At 39.8% G+C, this 26,937-nt stretch overlaps 1 protein-coding gene across 1 annotated transcript in view; it reads left to right on the forward strand.

Moving 5' to 3' along the window:
- LOC113144020 (teneurin-3) overlaps nt 1–26,937 on the forward strand; it is a 114,319-nt gene that overhangs the window by 56,994 nt on the left and 30,388 nt on the right. Inside the window, exons 5-14 of the mRNA XM_033325398.1 lie at nt 2,242–2,367; nt 4,207–4,421; nt 8,399–8,609; nt 9,710–9,811; nt 10,828–11,022; nt 12,113–12,313; nt 17,009–17,194; nt 21,162–21,308; nt 21,816–22,032; nt 26,264–26,383. Coding sequence (XP_033181289.1) covers nt 2,242–2,367; nt 4,207–4,421; nt 8,399–8,609; nt 9,710–9,811; nt 10,828–11,022; nt 12,113–12,313; nt 17,009–17,194; nt 21,162–21,308; nt 21,816–22,032; nt 26,264–26,383 — 1,720 coding nt within the window. The remainder of the gene's footprint in view (nt 1–2,241; nt 2,368–4,206; nt 4,422–8,398; nt 8,610–9,709; nt 9,812–10,827; nt 11,023–12,112; nt 12,314–17,008; nt 17,195–21,161; nt 21,309–21,815; nt 22,033–26,263; nt 26,384–26,937) is intronic.

Raw genomic sequence — 26,937 nt, forward strand, 5'->3', positions numbered from 1 at the left:
TCTCAGCATTAAATTGGTTCATTTTCCAGTATATTTGATGCTAATTTTGTAAATACAGGTTTTCTCAAATAAAAGATTATGGCACCCTTTATTCTCGAAGTAATACCTTAACCTGCTTTCATTACATGCTGTCAATCTTTTTGCAAGAGTAGGTGTCACAGTTTTTCAGGCATAGACTGTTTCACTTTGGGTTAATGGTCCATATCCGCAGCTACTCCTTGTAATTTTGGAACCCAACTCAGCACACAGTATTTTCTTAGCAGTCTTTGCTCAGCCACCTACATGTTAGTCTTGGAACTGAAAATGTTTTCACAGTATGTTGTTTGAAGAAGCCGTTGTTCTGGAGTTTTACACTGTATCTTGGATTCACTGTATGGAATAAATAATATTTTTAGACAATACTCAGATTTTAAAGTTGATGATCCCAGTATATTTGTCCATCTGTACTGAGAATTACTCTATCTGTATCTGGGGGTAAAGGTGGAGGCAGGGTGGTTGTTTTGACTGAGATCTAACTGCAAGATGGTTCAGGGTTCAAATCCCATTCAACCTTTTCTGTGTTGTTCTCCCCATGTTTGCATGGCAAGTATCTTTCCAGGTACTCTGGCTTCCTCCTACAGCCCAAACATATGCACTTTGGGGTTAGACAAACTGGTAACTAGCCAGTTTAAAGCTGTGAATGTAAGTGTGAGGAGTTGTCTGTCTCTTATGTGTTGGCCCTGTGATGGACTGATGATCTGTTCAGGGTATAGCCCATCTCTCACCCGGTGTTAGCTGTGGTTGGCTCCAGTGACCTCTGCGACCGTGAGGGATAGGCAGTAGAAGAAGGATGGATGAATGGTTAAGATGGAGGAAGATTCGGGACGTTTTCAGACTATGATCTCAATAGCAGCAGAACAGCTCATCGATGTATAAAATACAAAAATTTAAAGAAAAACAAATACCCACATATGTGGGTGGTGCTGTCAAACTACTGCATTCAGGCTGTTAGAAAGTCAGACTTGCCAAAAACATTGATGGAGCAGTCAGCATTAATTTTTGTTGCTGGTAATGTTGCTTTGCTTCACTGATAAGGGAAATGGATTGTGACACTGACGGTGACGCTGACTGAGTGTATTGGGGTAGCAGACATTATCATTCAATATTAAATTTGCATTACTTGATCGGATTTCAAGGTTACATAACACCTGTTCATTTGATCTACCAAGGACAGTGCTCTGTGTGTGTTCTCACTAAACTGGTGCCAAATATTTTCATCATCTTGCTTTAAAGGAAACACACACTTTTTCTTTAAGTATGACTTATACACTGTCCTAGGAAGTTTTCCCATCTCTCTTCTGGTCTCCCCCACATTTGATATTCTTTCTGGCCCCTCATCCACCTCAGGTTATTTGCTGTAGTCGATATCCATCTTCCCAGCGAGCGACTGGTGTTGGAGAAAAGTTCCTCCCTCAGATCAAATGGTCGGAAATCAAGATGCTTCCTCAGCATGTTTCCTGGCTGGTGGCTTTGTAAGAGATTGGCCCTCTTGCTGTGCTCACAGAAGCACCTCAGTTTCCTAAAACAAGAAGAACACAGTTTGATTGGATCCAGCACTGAGACAATAAAGCAGGTTGGCTGAATGAAAGCCAGACACAGTTTAGTTATGTAAGAGAAGTAGAGGAGTGTTGCAGTGTTTTACCCTCTCACGTCCCCCTCCTGCTGTGACTGTCTGTTTCAATACAGTGCCATACACTTTAAAAGTCGCTCACTTTCTTTGTCTTCTTCTAGTTCCACATGTAGCTGAATCCCAGTGTCCTTCTTGCTTTGTATTAGAGTTTTCCAGTGTTTGCTTGTCTGAAGTAAAAGCTTTGTGTTAAAATAGAAATTCTGCCTGCTGCTCTCTTTGATACAGTAGCCGTTGTGTGCAGACACTCTGGCACATTAATGAACAGTGCTCCCCAAGGGATCATGCTAGAGCAACAGGGTTCCTAAGTATCGATCGAAATGACTTTGTTTGGCCTCTGTCAGTGCTAAGTTAACGCAAAAGCCACCCATGGCAGAGTAGCTGCAATAAAACAGAATCTGAACTGAAATATTGGAAGTTAAACTGTTGTTTTTTTGCTGTCTGTTTCCAATCCATCTATTGTACTCTCCCACAGGTCTTTTGTGCTTAAGTGGCTTGATTGTTTTTGTGTGACTCTTTGGTTATTTGTTTATCAATTTCTACAAGCCCACACAGCTTTTTTGTGTATTTCACAGCAATGCACCTTTTCGGCCTCAATTGGCAGCTCCAAGAGTTGGACAACCAGCCGACTTTTGAAAATGGAGGAGTTGGAAAGACAGGGCCCACTCAGTCGAGCATAGTGACAGTTCTGGCAGCTGATGGTGAGGAAACAACACTCATATCTCAATAAATCACTAATTAACTTTAAAGAAGCCCTCATACTATAAATGCACAAGATTAACGCTGTTTATTTGTTTGCTGACTTGCGTTGCTTTTTGAATAGTTATTTTGCCGCCAGTTTTTCTGTTCAGAAATGAAAATAATAAGCTCAACTAATTGATGGTTTCTTGGCAAAAGGAGAGTGTTGCCCAATTGTATGTCATAATTTGGAACTTAAAATGTGCAAATCCTCTCAGCTTATCTGAACCTACCACAATCTATCCAAAAAATAATGGCTCCGGTCAAAGCCGCAGTCCAACTAATGCAATCCCATGCCAGTGCCCTTACACTTGCTGTTTGCACTTAATTCTTTGTGCTTGTCTATTTACACTCGTACTTAAAATGTGGGAGTCACCTCAATTTTCCAGTTCTTATAAAAATGTATGTAGTTTATAGTAATGCTAAATTAAAAAGGTTAGATGATTTTTGATGAATCAAGATACAAATTAATTAAATAAGGTAAAGGTCCAAATGAAGATTAAAAAAGACAGATTGTAACAGCAAACCATTTGGCCTCCTGAGGAACAGGGTGTAATGTTCAGTGCTTGATGCCCAGACAGCCCTTAGAGTTTATTGAGATCTTTCACCTTCTGAATATCAATTAACTGATTCCAGACAGCTTTGTACTGCCTAATTATAATATTGTACCACTGTGTATTTGACAACAAGCAGCCAGTCCATTTCAGCTCACCTTTACAGCAAAAGCCACCAAATTAATCTCTAAGCACACCATGGTATTTAGAATGCATGGCCACGAAAGCATTAATTGAGTTGAGTAGGCCAGGCAAAAGCTCAATTGTTTAAACTTGGCCAGATTTAAATCCTCATAAGTACTGCTAATTAAGATAGCATGAAGCAGGTTTTGGACTGTTTAAAGGCAATCAATAGCACGCTATTATTCTCCCTAGAGGTAAACTTGGCTTCCTGTCTTCACTTTGACTGAAGCTAAAGTGACAGGCAGTGGCCTCATTACACACACACAATACCGAGGCATGCAAATAATGGAGCTCTGGCACAACAGATAGACTTGTAGTTACAGTATACACAGCTTCACACACTGAGATGCTTCTTTGGAAAAAGAGGTGCAAAGGTTGAGTTATTATTATTGTGGTGCAGGACAACTCTGCACAATCCACCTAACAAGTCATTGCCATGGGAAATTGAAGAGCCCAGCTGCATTCCTCTACAATGGAGTATTCAGTGCTTTGCAGATTTGTCTTCTTAACAACGTAATCTGTTCTTGTAACAGCACTTCAAAGACTACAGATTTTCATGTGAGCATGAGTCATATTAAAACTGGCTATCGCTTTATTTTTGCTTCTGTGAGGACACAGTTTGAGGATATCATTTGCCAAATTGTCTTGATATGCTGTTATTACTCTGGCAAGGTAGTGCTCAGTATATCTCACATTCCATTTAGACCTTATCTGATATGTAGCTTTACTCTATGAGTCACCAGGACCAGAAGAAAGATGGGAAATGGAGCATGTTAGAGCCAATTATATCTGGTCTTTTTTTTTTAGTGGGCGGTGCATCATGGACCATAGGGAACCATTACTCTTAATTCTGTCTTACTTGAGCTCTGCACATTTGGAAATGATATGACTACCTTGCTGTTGAAGAAAGGAATAAGTACAAAAACCAAGATTGTATTTTAAATTTGAGTTGAGCTGATGGTATTAAAAGCTCTCTGATGACTGATTTATACCATATAACACTAACTGCGCTGTTTTAATTCTGTCAGACCTAATCTGGGTGGGGGGGCTCTTTCTGTCTTCCAGGACGGACTAGTGTGCTCCATCAGGAGAATAACTCCATCGATACTGGACAGGTTGACATTGGGAAGAGGGTGGCTCAGAGCGTCCCACCAGGGGTGTTCTGGCGTACTCAACTCAGCATGGAACAACCACGCTTCCTCAAGTTCAACATTTCAGTACAGAAGAATGCACTGATTGGAGTATATGGACGAAAGGGTCTTGCACCATCTCACACTCAGGTAAAGCTTTTTAAAATGTCCTTACATCAGGGGATTCCAAGACTAAAGACACTGTAAATCTGCTCCTTGTGTCTCTACCCACTTTACTCCTGATGACAGTATCCACCTCTTTAGCTGCTAAATGTTCCACTGTGTTCACCAGACAGTCACTTAATTTGTTTGTCTTGCCATTTAGTACTGCACGGGTCATGAACAGTACAGGGGTTTTCAGGGGTTTTTGTAAGAAACCATTGTCTACTGTAACTAGAAATCTCTGATGTGACTGGTGAGACCAAAGTAAAACTGTGAAAATTGGGCTTTTTGAAATCAAAACAGTTATTTAGAAGGCAGTGAACTGTTTCATAGGGTGAGAGGAACTGAAGAGTTATTAATTAAAATAATTCTCTTGTTGGTTGAGTAAGAAATTAATTGTTGCAGCTCTGAGGAGGTAAAGAGACCTTTTTACTGTGTCTTTAAGCAACTTGTTTCTAAGTGGAATCAACACTGTACAAATAACTTTAAAAAAAAACTGCATTGGATTGTGTAAATATGTATAATTTAACAGAATTCTTTAATCTAGCCTTATGACATCCATTATTTAAATTCCAGACATGTGTGCATTTGCAAATTACCACTAGAAACAACTTTAGTTTCAGTTTTCTTCTCTCAGCTTCAATTTCCCTTTATGTCGGCATGCACCGTTTTCACTTCCACTAAATGGTCTGCCATTTGCAAATTGAAGTGCTTCCAAAATATCTGACGTGCCACTTGAATGACATTTCTGGGCATCTAAATGTCCGATGTCTGGTGACGGTGATGGAAGCACTCAGACAATGGCTATTTTCCACTACACTTGTCTGCAAAAGCTCTTAGCCTCACCTTCTTGACATTCTTTCTTCGTAAAGATGGGCTTCACTCAAGTGTAGACCGTTAAGGCCACTCACTGATGGAAGAAAGTCCAATGCAAGTGACAACAGGTGAGCTGAATTGCACTTTGAAGGTGAAAAAAATAAGTCCAACAAAATCAAAGACCAAAGGGTACTAATTAACAAGACACTACTTTTATGTCTCGGGCAGTTGTTGCAGAGACACTCAAGCCTGTCAATGCTGGACACTGTGTCCATTGTGGCCATCTCTAAATTACATTCTGTACAGGTACCAGGGGCACAAATCAATGCATTTACTTAACTGAGCATGAAAGACCCCAATGAGAGATATTGACTGTTTGGCGTATTCACAGCTCGGAAGACAAGACAGCATTTAAGTGCAACAGCCTTTCCACCTTTTTCAAACATAGACTTCCTCCATCTGCTATTGAGTGTCTGTCTGTGCTGGTGCACACCAAACAAGTGAAAGAATCAAAGTTTTGTGGTCTTTTTTTTTCCCTCAGGAATTTGTACTCTGTCGTTATCATGGGCCAAATGAAGTTCACTCAATCTAAAGACCAAAGAATTTGCAGGCTCAGAGCGTTCCCCCTGAGTCTATGGGGCATCTGGCGGTCTCTCTGCACTTGGTCTCCTGCCTGTTATTTGCCAGTATTGTTGGATTGAGATGAGTTTGGGGGCTTTCACACCAGCTAATCGAGATGTATGCACTTGGCCAAGAGGTTTAGGGCTTGTGGGATGAACTGTTTTATTACTTTCCCCTCGAGCCAACAACACAAAAAAGTCAACTTCCGCCAGGTTAATATCCCTCCCCTGCCCCCCTGCTACACTCAAAAGGGTTTAAATCGTAGTGTTGACTTCACCCCTCCCCCTGCTTAATGCTCTCTTTCCTGTCATTTGCAAGTCAACTGAAAGGTTGCTTAGGTCCAGGTTTGTCACCTTCCTTAATGCTTAATCCTGTTTTAATGTATTTTTTGTTCCTGCCTGTCACTATTTCAAAGTCCATTGTGTTTCTGTGAGGCTGGATGTTGTGTACTGACTTAGAGCTCCATTAACAGGTGTCCAGCAGACCTCAATAATAAGACGACTGAAACAAAGTGCTGATCCATGACCAGTTTATAAAATTGTTATGGAAAAAGTGTTAGCAATTAATTCATCATTAGATAGAGCACCAGAAGCATTTATGAGTCCAATTTTTGTCTTTTTTTAGCTCTTGTTTGGTCATGAGCAACTCTTGAAAAAACTGTATCTGGCTCTTTAGTAGCTAGAAGGTATCAGCCAGCTGTTAACTTTGTCTGCCTGCTGTTTGGTGCTGAGCAGTAAATGTACGGTTCCTTATCACAGCTTTCTTGCTCATAACAGCTGCTGCATGAAATAGTGTTGATTAGAGCTGTAATGTTTGTGTAGACCCTTAAAACAATAATAACTTCAATTAATAACACTTAAAAATAATGCTGTTATTGCTAGTTTTATGATTTAGTAAAATAGCTCATTAGCTCCTATTTCATGAGCGGAAAAAAAAAAATCAAAAGAGCACTTTCTGTATTTATTAATTTTGATTTTGATTTGGAACAAAAGTATGTCTTGTGCCTTATTCCTGCATTTCTCTTATTCACTGGAACCATATTTAGAGTATTCACTGGAACCATATTTAGAGCTGTTCCTGTCATGAGAGTACCCTGTTTATTGTGCAGTAGCAGCAGTGTATAGGGTCCTCCTGCTGCAGCCTAAGATTTTGATTGGAAGACATTACATTACATTAAGATGATATGCTACTTATTTAGTGTATGACAAAAAATGGCACACAGTTAGTTAGCCAAAGGTCAGTGGCTTAACAATTCATCCAAGCCCTTTGCAAAATGCTTCATGATTGGATTTATGCCCAAGCTCTTCTGAAGAACAGCTGAAGTGCCGATCTGTATGCATCACACTCCTACGCAGCCCACTGATTCTCTTTTCAGCCTGAGTCTTGACTATAAGCCCAGTATGTCTCTGTAGCTAACAGCTACTTTAGCCAGGGGGTATGTCTGTGTCTGTTGTGCTTCTCTTCAGACTATAGCCTGTTTAGGGATCATTGGTGTGTGTTTCTTGTGTTTTCTGCTGCAGTGCCGTGAAGCCTCCTGTTTCAGTCAAAATGAGGTGTTGAGCAGGTGCAGTTAGAGCAGATGCACCGCTTCACTCATTTCACTTGGCAGGAATAACTCGTTACTTCTTGTTTACCCTGTAAATCAATGTTTGTTTGAAAAAATATATATGTAGAGAACCTGCTATGCTGCAATCCCAGCATATATGAAGGAAGCAAACAGAAAACAAGCCTGAGACCCACACACATACACAAACACACAGATACGAATACTTACATAAAACATATATAGTACAGTATAGTGTGTATGTATATATATATATATATATATATATGATATATTTCCTGTAAATTAAGTTTGAATTCAGTTTACTTTATTTTACGAGATATTCCACTGAGCTTCACGAGTGTTTTTCTGGGAGACCACATGCTGTAAAAACAAACATCAGACAAAAGTGTACCAATGATGCAGTGCACTAACTATAAAGAAGAAAAAAGGTGTATAGACATCACTGCAGAAAGTTTTATTACTTATGTTGTTTTTGTATTTGTATTTTTTTTCAGGTACAGTGCTGAATAACTCAGAATTTTAAGTATCTGCATATACACAATACATTATCAGTGTTAATTTATCAGATTGTAAACACTTTGCCAGAGTTTCTGTAAGTGCACTCCCATCAGAGTTAACACTGTTTTTTGAATATTTTTGAACATTTGCCCCAGAGCATTATCAGCTCTATCAGTATACAAACAACTCTCTAAACAACATCTATCTACTCGAAATAACTAACTGAAAAATCAACATTTATTATACCTGAATATTTGCTGTGTACACAAGCCTGTTCTGGTTGCACCTGGCATTACAAATTTGAAGAGTTCTTTTCAAACTGAGCTGCATACAAAGTATCCAAGAGAAGAAAACATAAACTTTTTGAACTTTTGTGTCTCTTATCTAGTTGATTTAATTAGACCGACATTAAAATAACAATCGTCTGCATCTGCTGGAATCTCTTCTGGATGTTGTTTTGTAGTATGACTTTGTGGAGCTATTGGACGGCAGCCGGCTTATCGCCAAAGAGCACCGGGCTCTGAGTGAACCAGAGACAAGGACCCGTCTCGATCATCCAGTCACCGTCCACCAAGCCGGATTCATCCAGTACTTGGACTCAGGAGTGTGGCACCTGGCGTTTTACAATGATGGACGGAATGTGGAGGCAGTGTCCTATAACACCATCATCCAGGGTATGAGGACACACATCTGCTGTGATGGTTGATGAGCGTGATTGGAAATATGTGTAATGACATGTTTGGAAGACTTTAATTTCCTTAAACAGCTGCGCCTGCATGCAAAAACACTGAGGTTGTTGAAAATTCTGGATAGCAAGTACAAACAAGCTGAGCTTTTCAAACTTTGAGTCACCTAGGAGGCAGAACTAGGTTTTCATTGGAGGATAGTGGATTATTGTGCTCAATGCTATAATATGAGACCATACACTGCATTGATCCTTCCTTCCTAACAACCTCTTCAGTGTTCTGAAGTCTGTTAAATTTCCTTGTGGGTTTTGAGGTAGGAAAAACACTAAGGTTGAGTTAACGTTTTTCTTTTTCGGGTTCCTTGAGGGAATTCCATTGATCCAGCCGTACAAATATGAAGGTATCGATGTGTGAGGTCAAAATTGCCTGGATCCGACACAGGCTCAATGAACATCCAATACAAGGCAGAGTAATAAAAAAAAGTTTGCCCTCTTACCGCCAATCAAAATATGGGCCCCGGTCTTTTGGGGGTGCCCTTTATGAGCGATGGTCTGTTGAATGAACACAAGATCTGTCTGTAGGATATGTCAGATTAACTTCAACTCAGAGAGGATTTGAGCTGTAAACACTCAGGAGATTGCATGGCTTGTGTGGGCATGATCAGTCATTCAGGAGGATTGGGGGGTGTGGATAGGGTGGAAAGAGGAGATGGGACTAAAAGAAAATGTGTCAAGGAAATGGAATTATTTGGTATAATTTAAACTGCCCCTGTAGCTTTTACTTAACGTAGCTTAGATCGGAACAGTCGATCTGCAGCATACATGTTATGGAGGCTTAGACCCTAGTGGGACATGGACAAATAGCTGTAAATGTATGCCATGTCTGCTACGGGTACTACAGATAAGGGATGCTTAGAAAGCCTAGATTCATTCAGTGGAAAAAAGGAAAAGTTGGTGTCTTGGCCGTTTCACAGTGTCTTAAACTGTACAGCTGTCAAATGTTATGTTAAGGTGGAATTTCAGATTTGCTATAGTATGACAATCTGATGGATTCTTAATATTTGGACTTGCGCACTGTTGTACCCACAGAATCTGTCACCGAGTGCACGCACAACTGTTACGGGAATGGAGAGTGTGTGGCGGGATCGTGTCACTGCTTTCCAGGATTCATAGGCCCATACTGTTCCAGAGGTAACTATTCAGCTCATATATTACTGTCATGCTGTTCATTCTGCACGGCACTTAAAAGTCAGTTTTTCCAGATTTTGAAAATAATTTCCCCTTCATTTCTGAGGGTATGAGGGTGAATATACTTTTGTTTATATACCTCAGTTGAAAAAGAGCAGCAAGAACAATAAACCATTTGAAATGTATGCGAGGGAGGAAAGGGTATTGGACAATAGTGACCATGTACTGTTTCTTTGAAGAAGTCTTACTAAAGTCGAAGTGAATTGATGTGTGTTTAGGCAGACCCATCATGCACCTGTTGGTCATGTAACATTACAGGTGTGTTTGATGTGGGTTACACCTAAAATTCCAGAGTGCATTTTTGCTTAAGCTGAGGTAATACTAATCCTAAATCTCACTCAATAATGACGGCTGGTTTAATTTCCATTTTATTACATTGCCATGTATCTGTCATACTGTTCACAAACCACTGGGCCTGGCTCAGGTGTGAATGCTTCCCTCGCAGTCTGTGGGCTGAAACCAGCTTCTCTCTGGCCGTGGACAGCTCTAGAGCTGTGCCCTCCAGCATCTGCAAACACACCAGCAGCTACCTCTCTGCTGCAGCTGCTGATTTGACTCCTTACATTCCACACTCACAAAGTTTACTCTTTTTTTTTATGATGTTACAAACTTACTTAACTTTTTTTTTTTTTTTTTTTAAATCCAAAAGCACAAGTACACAAAAAACAACTTTCAAAAATTAATGTAAGTCCTTGCTTTCAGCCCAGGGCCGAGGCTACCCTATTGCAAATGTATTGAGATTGATACATATGTCAGCCAATAACACAGTGAGCGCAGAAATGTTATATGTTATAGATTATTGAGATAATTTAAAAACACTGTTGCCATTACCAGAGAGCATTACCAAGTCTGCAATAGTACAAGCACAATCCAATATAGTCAATATATATAAAGTAATGATACTTTTGATACAAATCTTTTGCATTTTGGTGATGAACTGTACCTGTCTCTCTCCCCAGCTGCCTGTCCTGTCCTGTGCAGTGGTAATGGCCAGTACACCAGGGGGCGCTGCCAGTGCTACAGCGGCTGGAAGGGCACTGAGTGTGATGTTCCTGCCTCTCAGTGCATCGACCCTCAGTGTGGGGGACATGGATTCTGTGTGGCGGGCAACTGTGTGTGCAACGCTGGCCATAAAGGAAGCAACTGTGAACAAGGTAAATGGGGAAAAAAGCTTTGTCCCGTTGGATTCGCAGTTGCTAGATGTGGCATAGTTCTGTGAAGCTCTGGGGGAATCAACACAGTCCATTGGTAAAACAATTGTTGTTTTCAACTCCACTGAGCAGATAATGCTTTGGATGTTGTTATTGATACCATGTGTATAAATTAACTCCCTCTTAGTGTGCAGACCACATGAGGGTACAAGCTGGAGCAGATTGTGCGTGGCCCGTTGATGCAGTCACCTATTGTAATGCTCCACAGTTGAAGACACCTGTTAAAATCGATCAGTCAATGGCATCTGTTCCTCGTTTTATTGAGAAAGAGCTTTTTCTTCTTTCTTGTCAACCTCTTCCAGCACTCCCTTCACTCGAGTGCATTTAACTGTATCGATCCCCCAGCAGACAAAAGGCAATTATTAGCTCAGACTCACATGTGTGGGTCGCTGACCTTGCATATAAAAAGATACAGGGTTCACTAAATGAATATATTTCGGTTTCTGTGAAGTAAAGCCATATGGAAGAACCAGGACAGGAGGCTTTTTTCTAGTCCCAAGGAGAGTAAAGGCTCCAATGCGATGACTGTGATTCAGGTAAATGATCAATATCAGTGTCGAAGTAGATATGTAAACGCACATAGCAATAGGATCCAGAGGAAGCACAATAACGTTGCAAATTATCCCTTGTTAGTAATGGGTTGATTATGTTGGTCATAATTGCCAATTATTAACCTAGATCAGCAAGTTGATCTGCAAATTGTGAATAGTAATTGATTATATCTGTCTAGACACTAATTGTGCTTCTTTTCCTAGTGCCTATAATGGGACATAATTATACTGTCAGTATATTGGAAGTACCCTATAATATACCTAGTTGAACATAGGGTGGAAAATTACTACCAGCCACCAGTAAACACTGCAAAAATTTCAGCTGTGGATCACCAGACATCAGTTGGCACTGAAGCATTTCCACTGTAGAAATTATTTTTTGGCTGTTAGCAGAGTTTAAGTGGCCAGGGTAAATAAGTAGGTGTGATATTCCCTTGAAGTGGAAAACTGACACTACTGTCATCCTCGCTGTGTGTCCTCAGTGGACTGTTTGGACCAGACGTGCTCTGGTCATGGAACCTGTCATCATGGTGAGTGCCACTGTAACCCGGGCTGGGGTGGGATTAACTGTGAGATCCTGAAGAGCACTTGTCCAGAGCAGTGTTCCAGTCATGGCACCTTCAACACCGACTCGGGTACTTGCATCTGTGAGGCTAACTGGACCGGGGCCGACTGCTCTATAGGTCAGAACACACTTTTTTGTCATCACACAACCCATTTCATGTAGACATTTCATGTGACTTTGGGCTGCCACTGTTTATTATTATTTCTAATTTGTTCTGATATTTGTTTATCTGTTTCTTAGTATTTTGATCTATGATGTCAGAAAATAGGAGAAATTCCTATAACAGGTGGTTTCAAGAATAAGTTAATATCTTGTGTAGACACAAAATCAAATACATTAGCAGTCCCATAAGAGAAAGGAAAGAGGCAAATCCTCACAGATGAGAAGCTGCTACAAGGTAATGTTGAAGGATTAATCAAGTATTAAAATATTTTCAGATTAAACAATCAATTAATTCGTTAATTGATTAATCAATCAAGTGTTTCAGCTCTATTATTATAAACTGGATAATATTAATATATTAATATTTTAAAAAATATGACAGTATTTGTGTCTCTCCTTTTGGTGCCACTACTGAAGCTGCTCATGATGGAAAGTCTACACATTGACTTTAAAAGATTTAAAGGGTATATTAAGCTACTTAAACATATAATCTACAGTCTTTCACTGCATTCATTTATTTCTTGATGCCATTAGAGCAGTGTGCATTGTGTCGCACCAAGAAATTCTTGCAAGCAGTTCAGTCAGTTCTAAAATGGTTTTTTACAGTTTCTGTGGATGGGGTTTGAGTTCTGCTAACAAATAATTGGCACCAGCTTTTCCTGTGTTTATTCGAAATAAACTCCCCCCTTGCTGTGGACAGACATTGCAGCCACCAGGTGTCCACAACAGCAGATGTATAAGCCTTTATTAACATGCTGTAGGTTGAAATAATAGATCCTGTGTCATGCAGCGCAGTATGCTTACATGTGGGTGTCTTACTAAAACACTTAAAGCAAAACTATTTAACTTTCTAACAGCAATAAAACAGGAAATGTGAGGAAGACTTAGGTGATATATGCTTTAATCTTTAGTGATTTCCAACAGAAAAATCACAATTTGAGGTAATTCATCTCTGTTTTTGAAATGCTTTGTAGTGAACATGGGGGAACAATTTGTTTTCCTAAATTAGTATGTCACAATTTGGAATTAAACTGTTTGAATTGTTCAGGCAGTCATATCAGTAGTTCTCAGCTTTCTCTCTTAGGTACACAAGAGGGAAACAAAATGATTAATTTGTGATGTCCTACTGATTTATAGTTTGGGTATGCACCAGAGGTGATGAATGGGAGCCTGACTGACTGAAGTTTTTCCATCTCATCAACAACGCACTGTATGTTGCAAGCTCCTGTCAGCCCTGTGTTTGATGAGCTCTGGGTTGCATCTTTCCTTTATCACATTCAGTTTTGATAAGGCGCAATTATAGGATACAAATAGATATTTTCATTCATACAAGAAAGCTACCATGACAAAAAAGTGTGTTTTTGTTGATGAGCATATTTAGAGCTCAACATTAACTTTCTGTTGACCAAATGCAAACACACTAATATGTCTCAAAAAGTGTCAGAAAGAAAGTAGTCTAAACTGGCTACAGGAAACAAACGCCAAACCAAAGCGCTCACGGGTATGAAGAGACAGATGTTTGCATCTGATAGCCAAGAGTCACTCACGCTTGGAGAGCATCATAAAACAAAAGAAATAAGTCATTTTCAGTCCATGTATGGTACTTCTTCTATCTTTTACTACAGTATGTTCACCAGAAGAACTAAATTTTAAAAAATGACTATGCCTAAGTAAGATTACAAGAATGGATATTCATTATCAAAAAACATGCAAATCCCTGTGGCAATTGTTAGAAGTCTTCATGTGCTCGCTGTTTCAACCTAAATGAACAAAACGAAAAAAATCTGAACTAAATAAATAAATCAAACTGTGGGTGTGATCACACCGTTAAAGTTTGGTAATCAACACTTGTAGCTCTGTTGCTCTGTTTGAAACAGAGCGTATGTTAACAACAAAGCTTTGACTCTACACGTTACTCTCATGCGACCCAGCATATGTTCTGTTTGAAATTTCACACAAGTGTGTGTGTTGTGTTAAAAGACTTATATAGTTCTTCAGACTTTTCAAAAAATCCAGTTTATTTTATAGCAGCTTCTGTTTTTAGGGGAGAGGAGAGAATCCTGTATTTCAATCTGCTCACAACAGAGCCTCTTCATTTGTTACCAGCTTTGTATTCACAGGGTTTGGAAACAGGTACATGATATGTTAGTTCAAAGTCTGGCCCCTCCCATCTGCTATTGGTGCCTGAGGTTCAGGTGATTTATGCACTGCTTCCCCACTCTGAATAGACTTATTCTCTGGTTCTCAACCCAGAGAGAAACAATGGACATACTGAATCGAACAGGTAAAAGCAGAAGTTGCCGTTTGTTTCTGCCTGTAGAAAAGGCTGTTGAATCTATTTCTCTTGGCTTTAACTCAAGTGAAAATTAAAGCGTAAGGAGAGTGGATGGTAGATGATAGATTCATGTGTAGTTGTTTTGAAGCAACAGGAAGCCTTCTTGTTCTGAGATGGAGAAGAAAGGATGATTGTTTTTTTTTTGTTGTTTTTTAGAAGAAGTGACAAGGCTGGCCTCAGCACAGCCTAAAAGTAAGGGAGTCTACCCACCTAGGTCTGTGGAGAATTCCTTCTAAATTAATGCTGCGGTTCTTCTTCAATTAAATAAACTTTAATTAACAAGTGCGTAGCATGGATCGACTGCCCACAACCCCTATCCAGATCCAGTCAGGGGCATGTTAAAGGCAGATAAACACTTTTGCACTAATGAAAAATTGATTGCATAGATTCTATGGGAAGGAGCTATCCCTTTGGAATTGAATGACTCCTCTCTAGAGGCATGCTTAATATTCTACAGTGTCGGCTCGACTTAATCAGAACCGTCCAAGGTCTCTCAATCGAAGTAAAACTCTATTTAGAGAGCTGGAAACAGACAGTTAAAAGAGCCACAGTAAAAGGGATGAATGTGGTAAATCTATGGCTTAAAAAACAATAAAAATAGATATTTTATACACATCACATTACATTTTGAGAAGCAGACGGGTGAATCTTGATTAATTTGCTTTCCTTTCAGGCTATACTTAGTTCTGAAAAGTCACCAACCTTTCAGTTGTTGGGCTATATAATTTTCTTGGAGCTTCTATATAAAAATCTGAGGACATGTACTTGCCTCAACCTAATTAGCTCCCTGAAGGCTATTGTCCCAGCTAAAGCTCTGTGGCTCTTCTGTTTAGAGGCTTTGATAGATGTTCTTGGTTCCAGTAAGTGAACATTTTTATTGTCACACAGGAGCAGCCACAGCTTGTTGAACATTGGGTTTAGTGTAGTACACCCTGATTTACTTACCACCCATGGATTCAGTCATTTGAATTGAAATTAACATGGATTCATAACAGCTGTTGTGCCGTTTCAGTTGCTCTATACTTGGAAAAAGCATGTTGAACTAGCATTTCTGAGTCCAGACATAAGAATCTCCTGAAATCCACAACCTTTTCCTCAGTCTGTCAAGGCTCCATGCAAATGAGCTTTCAGCTCATGTAATACCTGAAACAGGTTTGTTTGTGAAATTTTTAGATACCCAGTAATTGCAGTGCTTTATTGATACTGTGCTGTGAATTGAGGCAGCTTGAGTGATGACAGGTTTTGTTTCATTTTTGGGTTTCTGCACTCATGAGAAAATAAAGTGACCTATAAATTTGCTCTGTTAAAAATGAATTTAAAAATGAAAAATAACAACCTGTGTGGCTTTTGCATGTTTGCGGGGGGAAAACTGCCTTCTCTATAATTCCAGGGTAATCATTCATTTTGTGATAAGCTTTGGTGTTGTTTCACATGTTAAAACGTAGTTGTTATTCTGATTGGAGCTGTTGGCTGATAAGCTAATTAAAGGCCCCCAGAATTTGTTGCTGAGTAGATTTTTACATAAAATAGATTTAAACATGCATATATTGCCCATCTGCCTTCATAAGAACACATATATATTCCTTTTTGATATTCTGTTTAAAGTTTTATCTCTTCAATGTGTATTCTAGCACACACACACTCAGTACATTTGAATTATTTTCAGTGCAAAGTGAGAGTGCTGTGTTGTTGTGCTGTATTATAGAGAACGCAATTTACATTTTAAATGTCAAGCTCTGAAAATTTACGGAACTTCATTATCATCTGAACCCATAAAAGTAATAACACTATATATAGAAAACACTATATTTTTTTAGTAGAAGATGTCCCCTGTCTTTTTCTCTAAATTATTCATTGTGTGTTTTGATTAGAGATTTCATTTTTACTGAGTTTAAATGCTGACATTTTGTATGTCCGCTGTGTTTCCCACTCATTTAAAAACAATTGTGTACATGGCAAGTCCATTGTGACTCGCAAAACAAAATACGGCCCGACCTTTTCCATGTAAAATGTTGTGCCTTAAACTTGCTTTTAATAGATCATAGACATTTAGAGTCTGTTTGGATGAAATACTATCAACCACTGCAGCAGCTGCCTCACAGTATCAGTTAATCTGCGAATGTGTTTTCAGATAAACCTATTGGTCCACTTCAGCCAAGGGAGCCAACAATTCTCAGCAAACATCAGAGCATTTTTCAGTACTGGCAGACACATCTATACAGAATACAAAAGTACAGCAGCACAGAAGAAAAAAAAAAAAGATACTTTTCACAGAACAGAAGCCCCATATCTCCATGATGTTTTGTTTCTTAACAGAGGTGTGTGTGGTGGACTGTGGTCCCCACGGCTCGTGCATCAGTGGTGTGTGTCACTGCGAGGAAGGCTGGACAGGGCCAGAATGCGAGCAGAGGGACTGTCACCCACGCTGCATTGACCACGGAGTCTGCCGAGAGGGCAAGTGTGACTGCCACCAGGGCTGGACGGGTGAACACTGCACCATCGGTGAGGCACAGTGACACATAGAGCACTGTACACCTACACACACTTGACAGAAGGGCACGAACTACAAAGGAAATTCATTTATGGACAGACTTTAAAGGGCAACTTTGGAGTGTGAATGTCAGTTTTTTTCAGTGCAATTTCAAGCATCTGTTGAAAACATGCAGATCGTGACACACTATTGTTGCTGCCTACCTACTCCAAACAAGTATCCTTGCATGATAGTGACAAGTATTTTCTGATTATACTTTCAGTGCTTAGAAGGAAACTCTTGTTTCTTGCTGTTTGGTTTGCGTCAAATATTGTGACCAGCACCTTTATCCTTGGATTTTTCTGTTAATCAGCCACAGTCAGTGCTGGAAAGGAACCAAGAATGTTTAGTGTTGTACCGCAGTACAATTTGGTACTTTCCTCCTCTAAAATTAGATTAAACTGCAACATTAATATTTTACTTCCAAATAATTTGAACAGTTTAAAAAATGTGGCATTTTTATAGATTAAACTTTCCAGCAATTTTAAAATGACCTCCACGTTGACCAGATTTAACAATAGCAGTTACACATTGATCATGTTATTTAGTTCATTATCTGAGTAGAGAACATTATTTAATAGCACTCTTAAAGGTCACAATGACCTACAGCATCACCATGTCCTTGTTAGAGTTAGAGTTCACCTGTGTATAATACATGCAAACTAAAAATCAACATGTTAGAAATTATAACTTCGGTTAAACTGATAAACATCTGACTCAACAAAATAGGAAAATGTGATGTGTCCTTCACTCTTCTCTTCTTTTCTGAATCTGTGTCTTTTTGCATCGCCTCACATCAACTTTGTAATTTTGCTATCATGCATTTAAATATTCCACCTTTTAGACTGCTGAAGTGATGCTCCTGTATTAGTGAGTCAAGGGCAGGTATTTAGGGAGCTGAAAAGCCATGGGTAGGCCTCTTTGGAATATCATTTTTCTGAAATGGCGGTGCTTCACCTGACGTTAATGAGGATAATGAGTTCTGAGATGTCACTTCCTATTGACCTTTAACTCAAGCTTTCTTGACACTTTACCCGTTGTCAGAGGTCCTGCAGTTAAACCCTGACACACCGCGTCAAACAGCATTGACCCAAGTGTCATTTCCAACCTCTCGATGATGCCATATTCCCTGTGAAACAAAGATCTGGCACTCCAAACTATTGAACCCTAATTATGAATTTACAAGTTCTCTCATCTGCAACCCCTGATCCATCCAACACGGATCCATCTCTGAGGCAACAGATTTCAGTGAGGGAATTGTTGGAGGGGTCAAATTCCTGATCGTATTAATCTTTCCCTCCTCAGGGCTAACCGTGCACTATCCATTTTCTCTTTCTTCCCTCCTGTTTAAGGCTCCCACAAGGAAAGTAACTCCTTGCTTTGGATGCAGCAGGGTTGAATAGGCAGTGCATTACCTTTTCTTGGAGAACCGGGAGCTTATTTTGTCTTTCAAACCCTGAATAACTGCCATTTGCACAAAGCGTCTTTTAATCACATTACATGGCCAGAGTTTGAATAGAGGACTTCCTTGGCCATTCTTTTGTCACAAGCATCAAGATCCTGTTTTATATGCAAGACTTAACCCATTGTCCCTGCTTTCCCAGCACTGCAGTTTACCACTAAGGTGTTTTTGATTTGTCTTAGTGTACTGCTGGTTCATTGCCGTGCAGTTGTTGAAACCACTGAAGTGAAGATGACAGAAAAATTGAAAAAGAAAAAAGATTTAGTATTCTACTTCATGATGCATTCATATTAGAGGGAGGGGGAGACATGATTCCTTCTGACAAGCAGACAGTAAAATGTTTTGAAGCAGGCCCAGATGAAACTGGCTCATATAGTCTGAAAACAAAGAGCGTTACAACACTTAGATATTGAGAGAAACCGTGTGTGTTGGCCTGTCTTGCTTTGGCAAAGCAGAGCAGATGGAAAGTGCTAACAATGAATATTTTACTGAGCTTATGAAATTAATTTACATTTCTTCCCATAGACTGAAATATAATCGCAATCTAAGTCACTTTTAAAGAAAGAAAATGGTGATTTTGACCATGGAAACATCTATAATCTGATGAATTAACTGATGCTTTAATTAACACTACACATCCCTCCACAGTTTGTTAAATACTGGATATTTCCTCACTGTAGCCAAACTATTAATCTGCTTTCTAAATCTACAGCGTCTGTCTCTTCGACTCTGTCTCACAAATCCATTTGCTACTTGTTTTTCTATTTGCATGTCTTTGCCTAACTCCTGCTTTTATCCGTTCTCTTTTTCTATTTTGTCTGTATGCCTGTCTGCCTGCCTATCTGTCTCTCTCCAACTCCCTCTTGGCTTACATGTATAGCCCTGGATTCAAGAGTATCAGGTAAAAAACACTTTTCACTTTGCTTGAGAATTATTCTCTTCATGCAAAATGTTTTTCTGATCCAGCTGAACACTTTTATTTTGCTTTTACAATTGTGAACTCTGTTTTTAAAAAAAAAAAAAAAGGGGTGAACCTTTTTCCTGTAATATCAGTCATATCCTGTCACTCATGCTTAGTATTAGCTATTCAGCTCAATCATCTGAACGACTGAGTTACATACATACAGTTGAGAGACTGAAATTAGAGCAGAAGCTAAAACGAGGCAAAGGCAACGATAATGTTTGGGAAAACTACCTGCAAAGCTTCTTTTCCAAATATTTAAACCAAGTTGGCAGGTACATCAGCTTTGTGCCAGCAAGCGTCTCCACTTTTTGTGCTCCCTGTAAGTTACAATAAGTAAATGTGTTTGTCAGTCTTAGCTCTCTGCCACCACATAGATAAGTAATTTTCTTTTCCAAATGTTTCCCTTTCCTCGGTTGTGTAATAGGAGCAGTCAAGATAGGATATAAAGGTAAATTGAACCACTACCCCCCCAAGGGAGATTGTCACAAACAATCCCTCCCTGCTCTCTGTCTTTCCTAGCACGGCGTATATACACCTGTTCTATGTCCGAGTCGATCATAATGTTTCTGCTGTGATCCTGCTCCCCCGATATGTCCCCTCATCTCCTGTCCGTCTTAACCCAGTTTCACACCAGACCCACGGTCCCTTCTCCCCCTCCCCCGTCTTAATTCCCTGTGTCTGCCAGATTAAACGCCCCAAACTGGTGTGGTTTAGTCATGTTTCAGCTCCCTGTCTTCACCCTCCACCAGAAGGAATGTGATCTGGCAGCAACTGCTCTGTTTTTTGTAAATGTAGAGACTCTTGACCCTCCCTCTTCTTCGCACACTTCTTCCTCTATTTACATATATACTTCCTTGTTCCTTTGATGTTGCTGTTACTTCACATGAGTGTTTCTAACATCTGTAATTGGCTACTCCTGCTTTTCTTATTTTCAGGCTAAACCAATGAATAACCAAGACGGCTGCTGACTTTTAGCCTCTTAAATGGGATTTGTGCAACTTTGAACCCATAAAGAATCTTTTCAATCTTGACTCAAAAAACAAACTTGTTTGAATTTGGCACCGAGACTTGATTAAAAAATCCAAAGGAATTCATGCAACCAAACTCCATGTCACTTCAACCAATTAAGAATCATTCAAGCATTTATTTTACACAAGAAACTCCAAGATGTGTGTGAGAATTTGACTCAACATGCATTCATTGGCCTATTAACAGCGTAAACACCTCAGCAGGTATCCTTCTCTTTTCACTCTTCATGTAGCTCAACATGTTCCTGAAACTCATGTGAAACGACTGTAACTCCTCACGCCCACCCCCCACATCCCCAGTCCTGTCAGAGGTGTATCGTACTGTATGTTCAATACTGTCTTTTATCATTTTTGTCCCTCCTCTACCCCTGTCCACTCTAAATGGCCCGCTTCACTCTTGTCTTCTCCTCCACCCTTCCCTTGTCCTCCTAATTTCCTTGTTCTGACTTGTTCAGCTGTTTGACATGTAAGTGATGTGTTGACAGACGGCTGCCCCGGGCTGTGCAACAACAACGGGAGGTGTGTCCTGGATCAGAATGTCTGGCACTGCATCTGTCAGTCAGGATGGAGAGGGCTGGGATGTGATGTAGCGACTGAAACACTCTGCTCAGATGGCAAGGATAACGAGGGAGGTAGGAAGAAAAGGCTCGAACAAATAGTCTTTTAGCTCCAGAAAAACTTGTGTATCTCTTATGGCACCAGAGAGGAAATTGGCTTTGATGTGACTCCTCAGTGACAGTGCAAACAAACAAAACAAATCAATCATACATAAAAGATCACTGGAAAGAATATGCAAATGTTGAAGCAGAGCAGATTGTTAAACAGCATGTTTTAAAATAAACAGTAGATCAATTAAAAAAGGGTAGTTGAAACTATATATTAATTTCACAACCTGGATTTTTAATAAACTGCTCTTGAGCTTGATCAAGCCCAGAACGTTTGAAGTTCATATTAGCTGACACACTTTTCAGTAGTTCATACTCCACTGTCACTTTAATGAGCTTAACTCATGCATTAGAAGTCATCTGTGTGCACCAGAGCTCAAGGCAGTAGTGGAGAAGCTTGCCTGTTTCCTTTGTCAAACCTTAATGCATCCAGGTCAACAAAGCTTTCTCTTCCTGTCTCGACTGTCCCTCCAGATGGGCTTGTCGACTGCATGGACCCAGATTGCTGCACTCAAATCTCCTGCCAGGGTCAGACCTACTGTCGTGGCTCACCGGACCCAACTGCCATCGCAGGCCAGGTCCAGAGTTCAGCCACCCAGCCCGTGTCCAAGGGCTTTTATGATCGTGTTAGTTTTCTGATTGGTCCCAGTGGAAGTCACGTGATACCGTGGGACAACCCGTTCAACAGCAGGTAGGCAGCTTAATGAATTACTGACAGCTCTTTAATTATTTGGATCACGTTAGCTGTTTGTTGTCTAATTATCATTTGGCGAGCGGCACCTGTGTTTATGCAACCACTCCAAAACGTCAAAGAATCTCACGTCTCTTTGTGTCTGTAGTCACAATGACAAGTGTGTTTACGGTGGTGTCACTGCAACAGCCATTTATTTATTTATTTTTTAAGTGAAGATTAATCAGCTCGAGTCAACTTGTTCCTTTCTAAAAACAGTTCTTATGAGATCAGGATTAGGTTTCTCATACCACAATAACAAGGACATGTGGGTTTCCAAAGAGGCTATTTTCACTGCACATGGATGTATTGTATATCTTTTATCAGAAACCAAATTTTTCTGGCCAATCATACAGTGTATTTCACTATCTGAGGCAGGCGCACGTCTCTGATATTAGCTTAAAAGGAGTCCTTTCTAGAAAGTGCCTTTCCAGCAGAAACCCAGATTAATTCAGTCATATTCCTGAGAGTCCTGAAGTTAAAGTTGTTTTACACTGTGACATCAAACACAGGTAAATGGGTTTTTGTTTTGTATGTTATAGCTGGGAGCTAGAGCTATAGAAATTGGACAGAGTGATGCTTTAATGTGATGCATAATTTGATACATTTTCCACTTTCCAAAGTTTAGAGTTCTTTCTTCAGTTTGATGATTCATAAAGGAGATCTTTTTGTTTTGTTGGAGGGTAGATGACTGTTTCACACTTAACAACCACAGGATGGATCACGCCATCTTTTTTATTTAATTATTTTTTTTACAAATATTCATGTGAATTGTAGTTGCTTTGTTGTTCCCTTAAGATTTAATCTAGCAGGTCAAATTTATTTTGTACAACTGTTCTATGACCAAATAAAAGTCTGTAATGTAGGATTTGCTTTTCCCTTGCACGTTGCTCTGGATACACTAACCACAGCAGGAACCTACACTGGAGAAATAGCTTCATTGTGCTTCAAGAATATCGTGTCCTTTGGACATGAATGAAACCTGTAACCTTCAGTTTTTGGTTCTGGCTTTTAATTCTTTATGTTACATTACAACAACTTTGATTTGTTGGCTTTCTAGGCAAAGTGCATGACTTTATTGTGATTTGGAGCTATACACATAAATTGAATTGAATTGAACTGAAATTGCTCTGACAATTGAATTTTTTTGAGGCGATTAAGTTTGGTATAAAGGAAAAGAACCTTAGCCAGTGAATAGACTATCAAACTACATCAACATGAAAACTGAGGAGCAGAGTTGTAATTTTCAGCAAAACCTTAGTGCACTCCCACATTTGTTCAGAATCGCTAGTAGTTTGTTTTGGGAGTGATGGAGAGGAAAATGATTGCCAACTGTGTGCAGAAGGCTTTGGGAATATTTCCCCCAATAGTTTAAAGTAATCCTTATGTAAATAGCATGCTTTACTGAAAATATAGAATGAGGCAGTCCCCCTACCCCCACCCTACCCTCCCCAGCTGGGTTCTCTGTAATCCTCATCCTCATTGTCTTCAGCTTACTGTCGATTTCCTGTCTGGCAGTGGCATTAGCTTTCTTACTCACAATATTCATTTGCCTTTTAATCGCATTGTAGAAGTTAGTTTTACAGTGAAAACATCATGGTGCATCTGAGAAGCTCAGAAAACAGACACACGACTAAATTTTACAAAATTAATTACCTTTTTTATTGTATCTTATCTGCGCAAACACTGCACACATTAAATCATTTCTGGAGTCACATAATGAAGTAGATTGTAGTAGTGACAGAGTTTGTTAGGAGACTCATATTTTTCAAACATTCATGTGACGTTATAGGGTGAATAATTTATGACAGCCTTGCAGAATATACATTATAAGAAAAGTCAGTGATGCACTGGAACAATGCCAGCTGAGCATCAAGACTTTCGCAGCAGCAGTGACACTCATGCCAAGTTGTTGAGTGCCTGATGTGCAACAGTGCAGAGATGGAACAGTTGGAGGTCATTCCCTCCTTCTGTGTTTTTTAAAGAAACCATTGTGTAAACCAAGACAAAGGGAGCAGATGTGAGTGTGGCCAGGTTTCGCAGCTCGACTGTAAACTTGTACCTCATATAGCACAGAGAATAAAACATGTGTTGCGGTTTAGTGTGTGTGTGTGTGTGTGTGTGTTTGTGTTTTGTGTTTGTGTTTGTGTTTTGCTGCTGTTTTTTTGTTCCTCCCCACCAGTCCCCTAGACATATCACATGTCTCCACAGAAGTCCCCCAGTGGGTTTTCTAATGGTGTTTTTTTACAGCTGGTGTGAGATGACGACAGATAAGAATACATAAATTAAATGATTCATTTCTGGAGCCTCAGCAGGTGGTGTGACTTGGCGTTTGTTTTGGGGTTCAGCTCTTGTAGCATCCGTCAGCCTCGCATAAGATTTATAGAGACACAGGAAGAAAGAGTGAACCATCGCAGAGGCTCTTAAGTGGCCTTGTTTCCTGAGCCGGTAAATAAAGAATGGGAGATAGTTGTGCCAGGCAAGGAGCGGGAGGAAAATAAGAGAGGCTAAAGCTGTTGATCATCCCTGTCTCATATAGGTAATGACCCAGAGATAAAGTGGCAAAATGAGACATTGTTTGCCCACTAGTGACAAATGCAGTACCTCGTACAGCACACTTTTAAAATTCTGCTCTATGGTTGAGAAGTGGGGAATGATTAAATGTTGACTGAAAAATATCACATTGTCTCCCTCTCTTCCCTTCAAAGAATGTGCTAATTTAACAAATTACATCACATTTAAGAATATATCAAGCAGAATCAGTGTTAGGCCAGTTTTACCTGAAATGCCTGGAGGCATGTTGAAAAATCGCAGACGATATCTGAGGCTTTAATCATGTATGAACCTTCCCTGTCTGTGATTTATGAAGCAAAAATGCCAAAGAAAATACAGTTTTTTTTCAGTGCAAGCAGGGGAGGGGTTGCTGGAGGTGTAAAGCTTTTTGACCACTAAATCCATTTGCCAGCAGGGAAAATCTGGGTGGGTAAAGTGAATGAGTAATGTTTTCCCATACTGGACTAACTACCATAGAGGCACCCTTAAGCGAAGCAGTTACCCCTCCACCTGCTCCGGTGGCATTGGTCTTTGGTGAGCAGTAGGGGGGTGGGTTATATGAGGCAGCCACCAGGTGTGAATATACATAAAATATTGGTTGTAAAGATGATCTTTGTTCAGAAAACCTCACCTACATTTATTTATTTTTAAGGGGACTTTTTTTTGCCTCCATTCCCGCTGCTGAACGTTCAGTATTTTTGGTGTTGGGCTTTCTTCTCACATTTCAACTGTTTAAGACTTCACCTTTGTAAACGGCCTTGTTGATTCTTTTGTATTTGTAGCATTGCACGTCTTTTTTCAGACTCCTTTGTTTTATTTTTCTTTATGACAGTTTGCCTCCAGCATTTATTTAGTTTTTCTGAATTCATATAAAGTGCCTCTTGACACATCAGCTGCGAGCTTTGCAACTTCTCACATCAAGAGGATATCTGTCACCGAGTTGAAGAGCTCATTCTAGTGCAATTCTTGTTGATATCTTTCATCACTAGTATTACCACAGATATTTATCATGCTACCATGCACAAGACTTTGCTATGGCATTGACATAAGGCTCTTTTTTTGGAAACAAAAGTAGTTGCAAAGAATAATCAGGGGAAATTCTTAGTCGGTATTTCACGCTTAAAATGAATTTGACGTTCATTAGTTTTACGGCCTTGACTTAGTATACTGAGAAGTGAGTCATGGTGGATAGATAATGTCCTGTGTGTTTTATCTGTGCTAGGCTCAGAAATTGAATTGCCTTAAGAGCTGAACACGGTTTTACATCTACATAGTAAACTTAAAAAAATACTGCTTAAATAAAAGTGCATGAATTTTTGTCTTTGTGAAAAATAAATGTTGCAATACATATGCAAGATGCTGCAAAATACTGATAGGCGTTGAGTTCTTGAAAATCTTAATAAATCAGGGGCTTTTAAAAGCAGTAAATAGACCCGAAGGCTTGTTCTATAAGGTGGCATTTTCATAACTAGCAACCACTGAAGCTTGTGTTTCTAATGGTCAGTAAATCATACAGCCCTGCTCATGCCACTGGCAAAGGGATGACAGTTGCTAGCAGAGCGGATGCTGTGGCTGCTTGTTGACGCCGGCTGGCACTGTTTGTTTACTCAGCCCTTTCTGTGTTTGTTTGCCCACACAGCCTGGCGTCAGTCATCCGGGGTCAGGTCCTCACAGGAGACGGGACACCACTGATTGGAGTCAACGTGTCTTTTTTGCACTACCCGGAATACGGCTACACCATCACACGGCAAGATGGCATGTAAGGCAGTCGCTGTGCACACATTCATCACTACGGGAACACACAGTGATCCATTTGAATTTATCAACAGTGATTTACAAATAAATGTGCAGTTTCTTGCAAGCAGCTCAGCATTTAGGCTCAACTTCTGACCTTGCAGTGATTTATTTGTGACATGCACTGCTGTCCTCATGTAGTATGGAAAAATGCAGAAAAAGTTGTCCAGCTGTCAGAGAGTTGCCCGGGCAGTTATTAAAAAAATGCTCAAAACAAATCGAAACAGCGGCACATTGTGCCCTAGAACAATTCCCCATGCAAATGTCACAGTGGTGGAGGCCATTTTGAACCAAGCTGTTTAAAATGCATTGAATCAGCAAGGGTAGAATCAATCTGCCTGCGGTGTAGTAAAACATGGGATTACTGTCTGACCTTCTCCTGCTATTACCACAGACAGGTCTTTAATAATGGGAGAGCAAATACATGCAAGACAAACATATGTCACATATTTTACAGGAAGGGCTCACTTTTATTTTGCTTATGGTCATCAGAGATAGTGAACTGGACCGTCATTCAAA

The sequence above is a fragment of the Mastacembelus armatus genome, chromosome 10 (assembly GCF_900324485.2).
Source record: "Mastacembelus armatus chromosome 10, fMasArm1.2, whole genome shotgun sequence".
NCBI classification, from domain to species: Eukaryota; Metazoa; Chordata; class Actinopteri; order Synbranchiformes; family Mastacembelidae; genus Mastacembelus; species Mastacembelus armatus.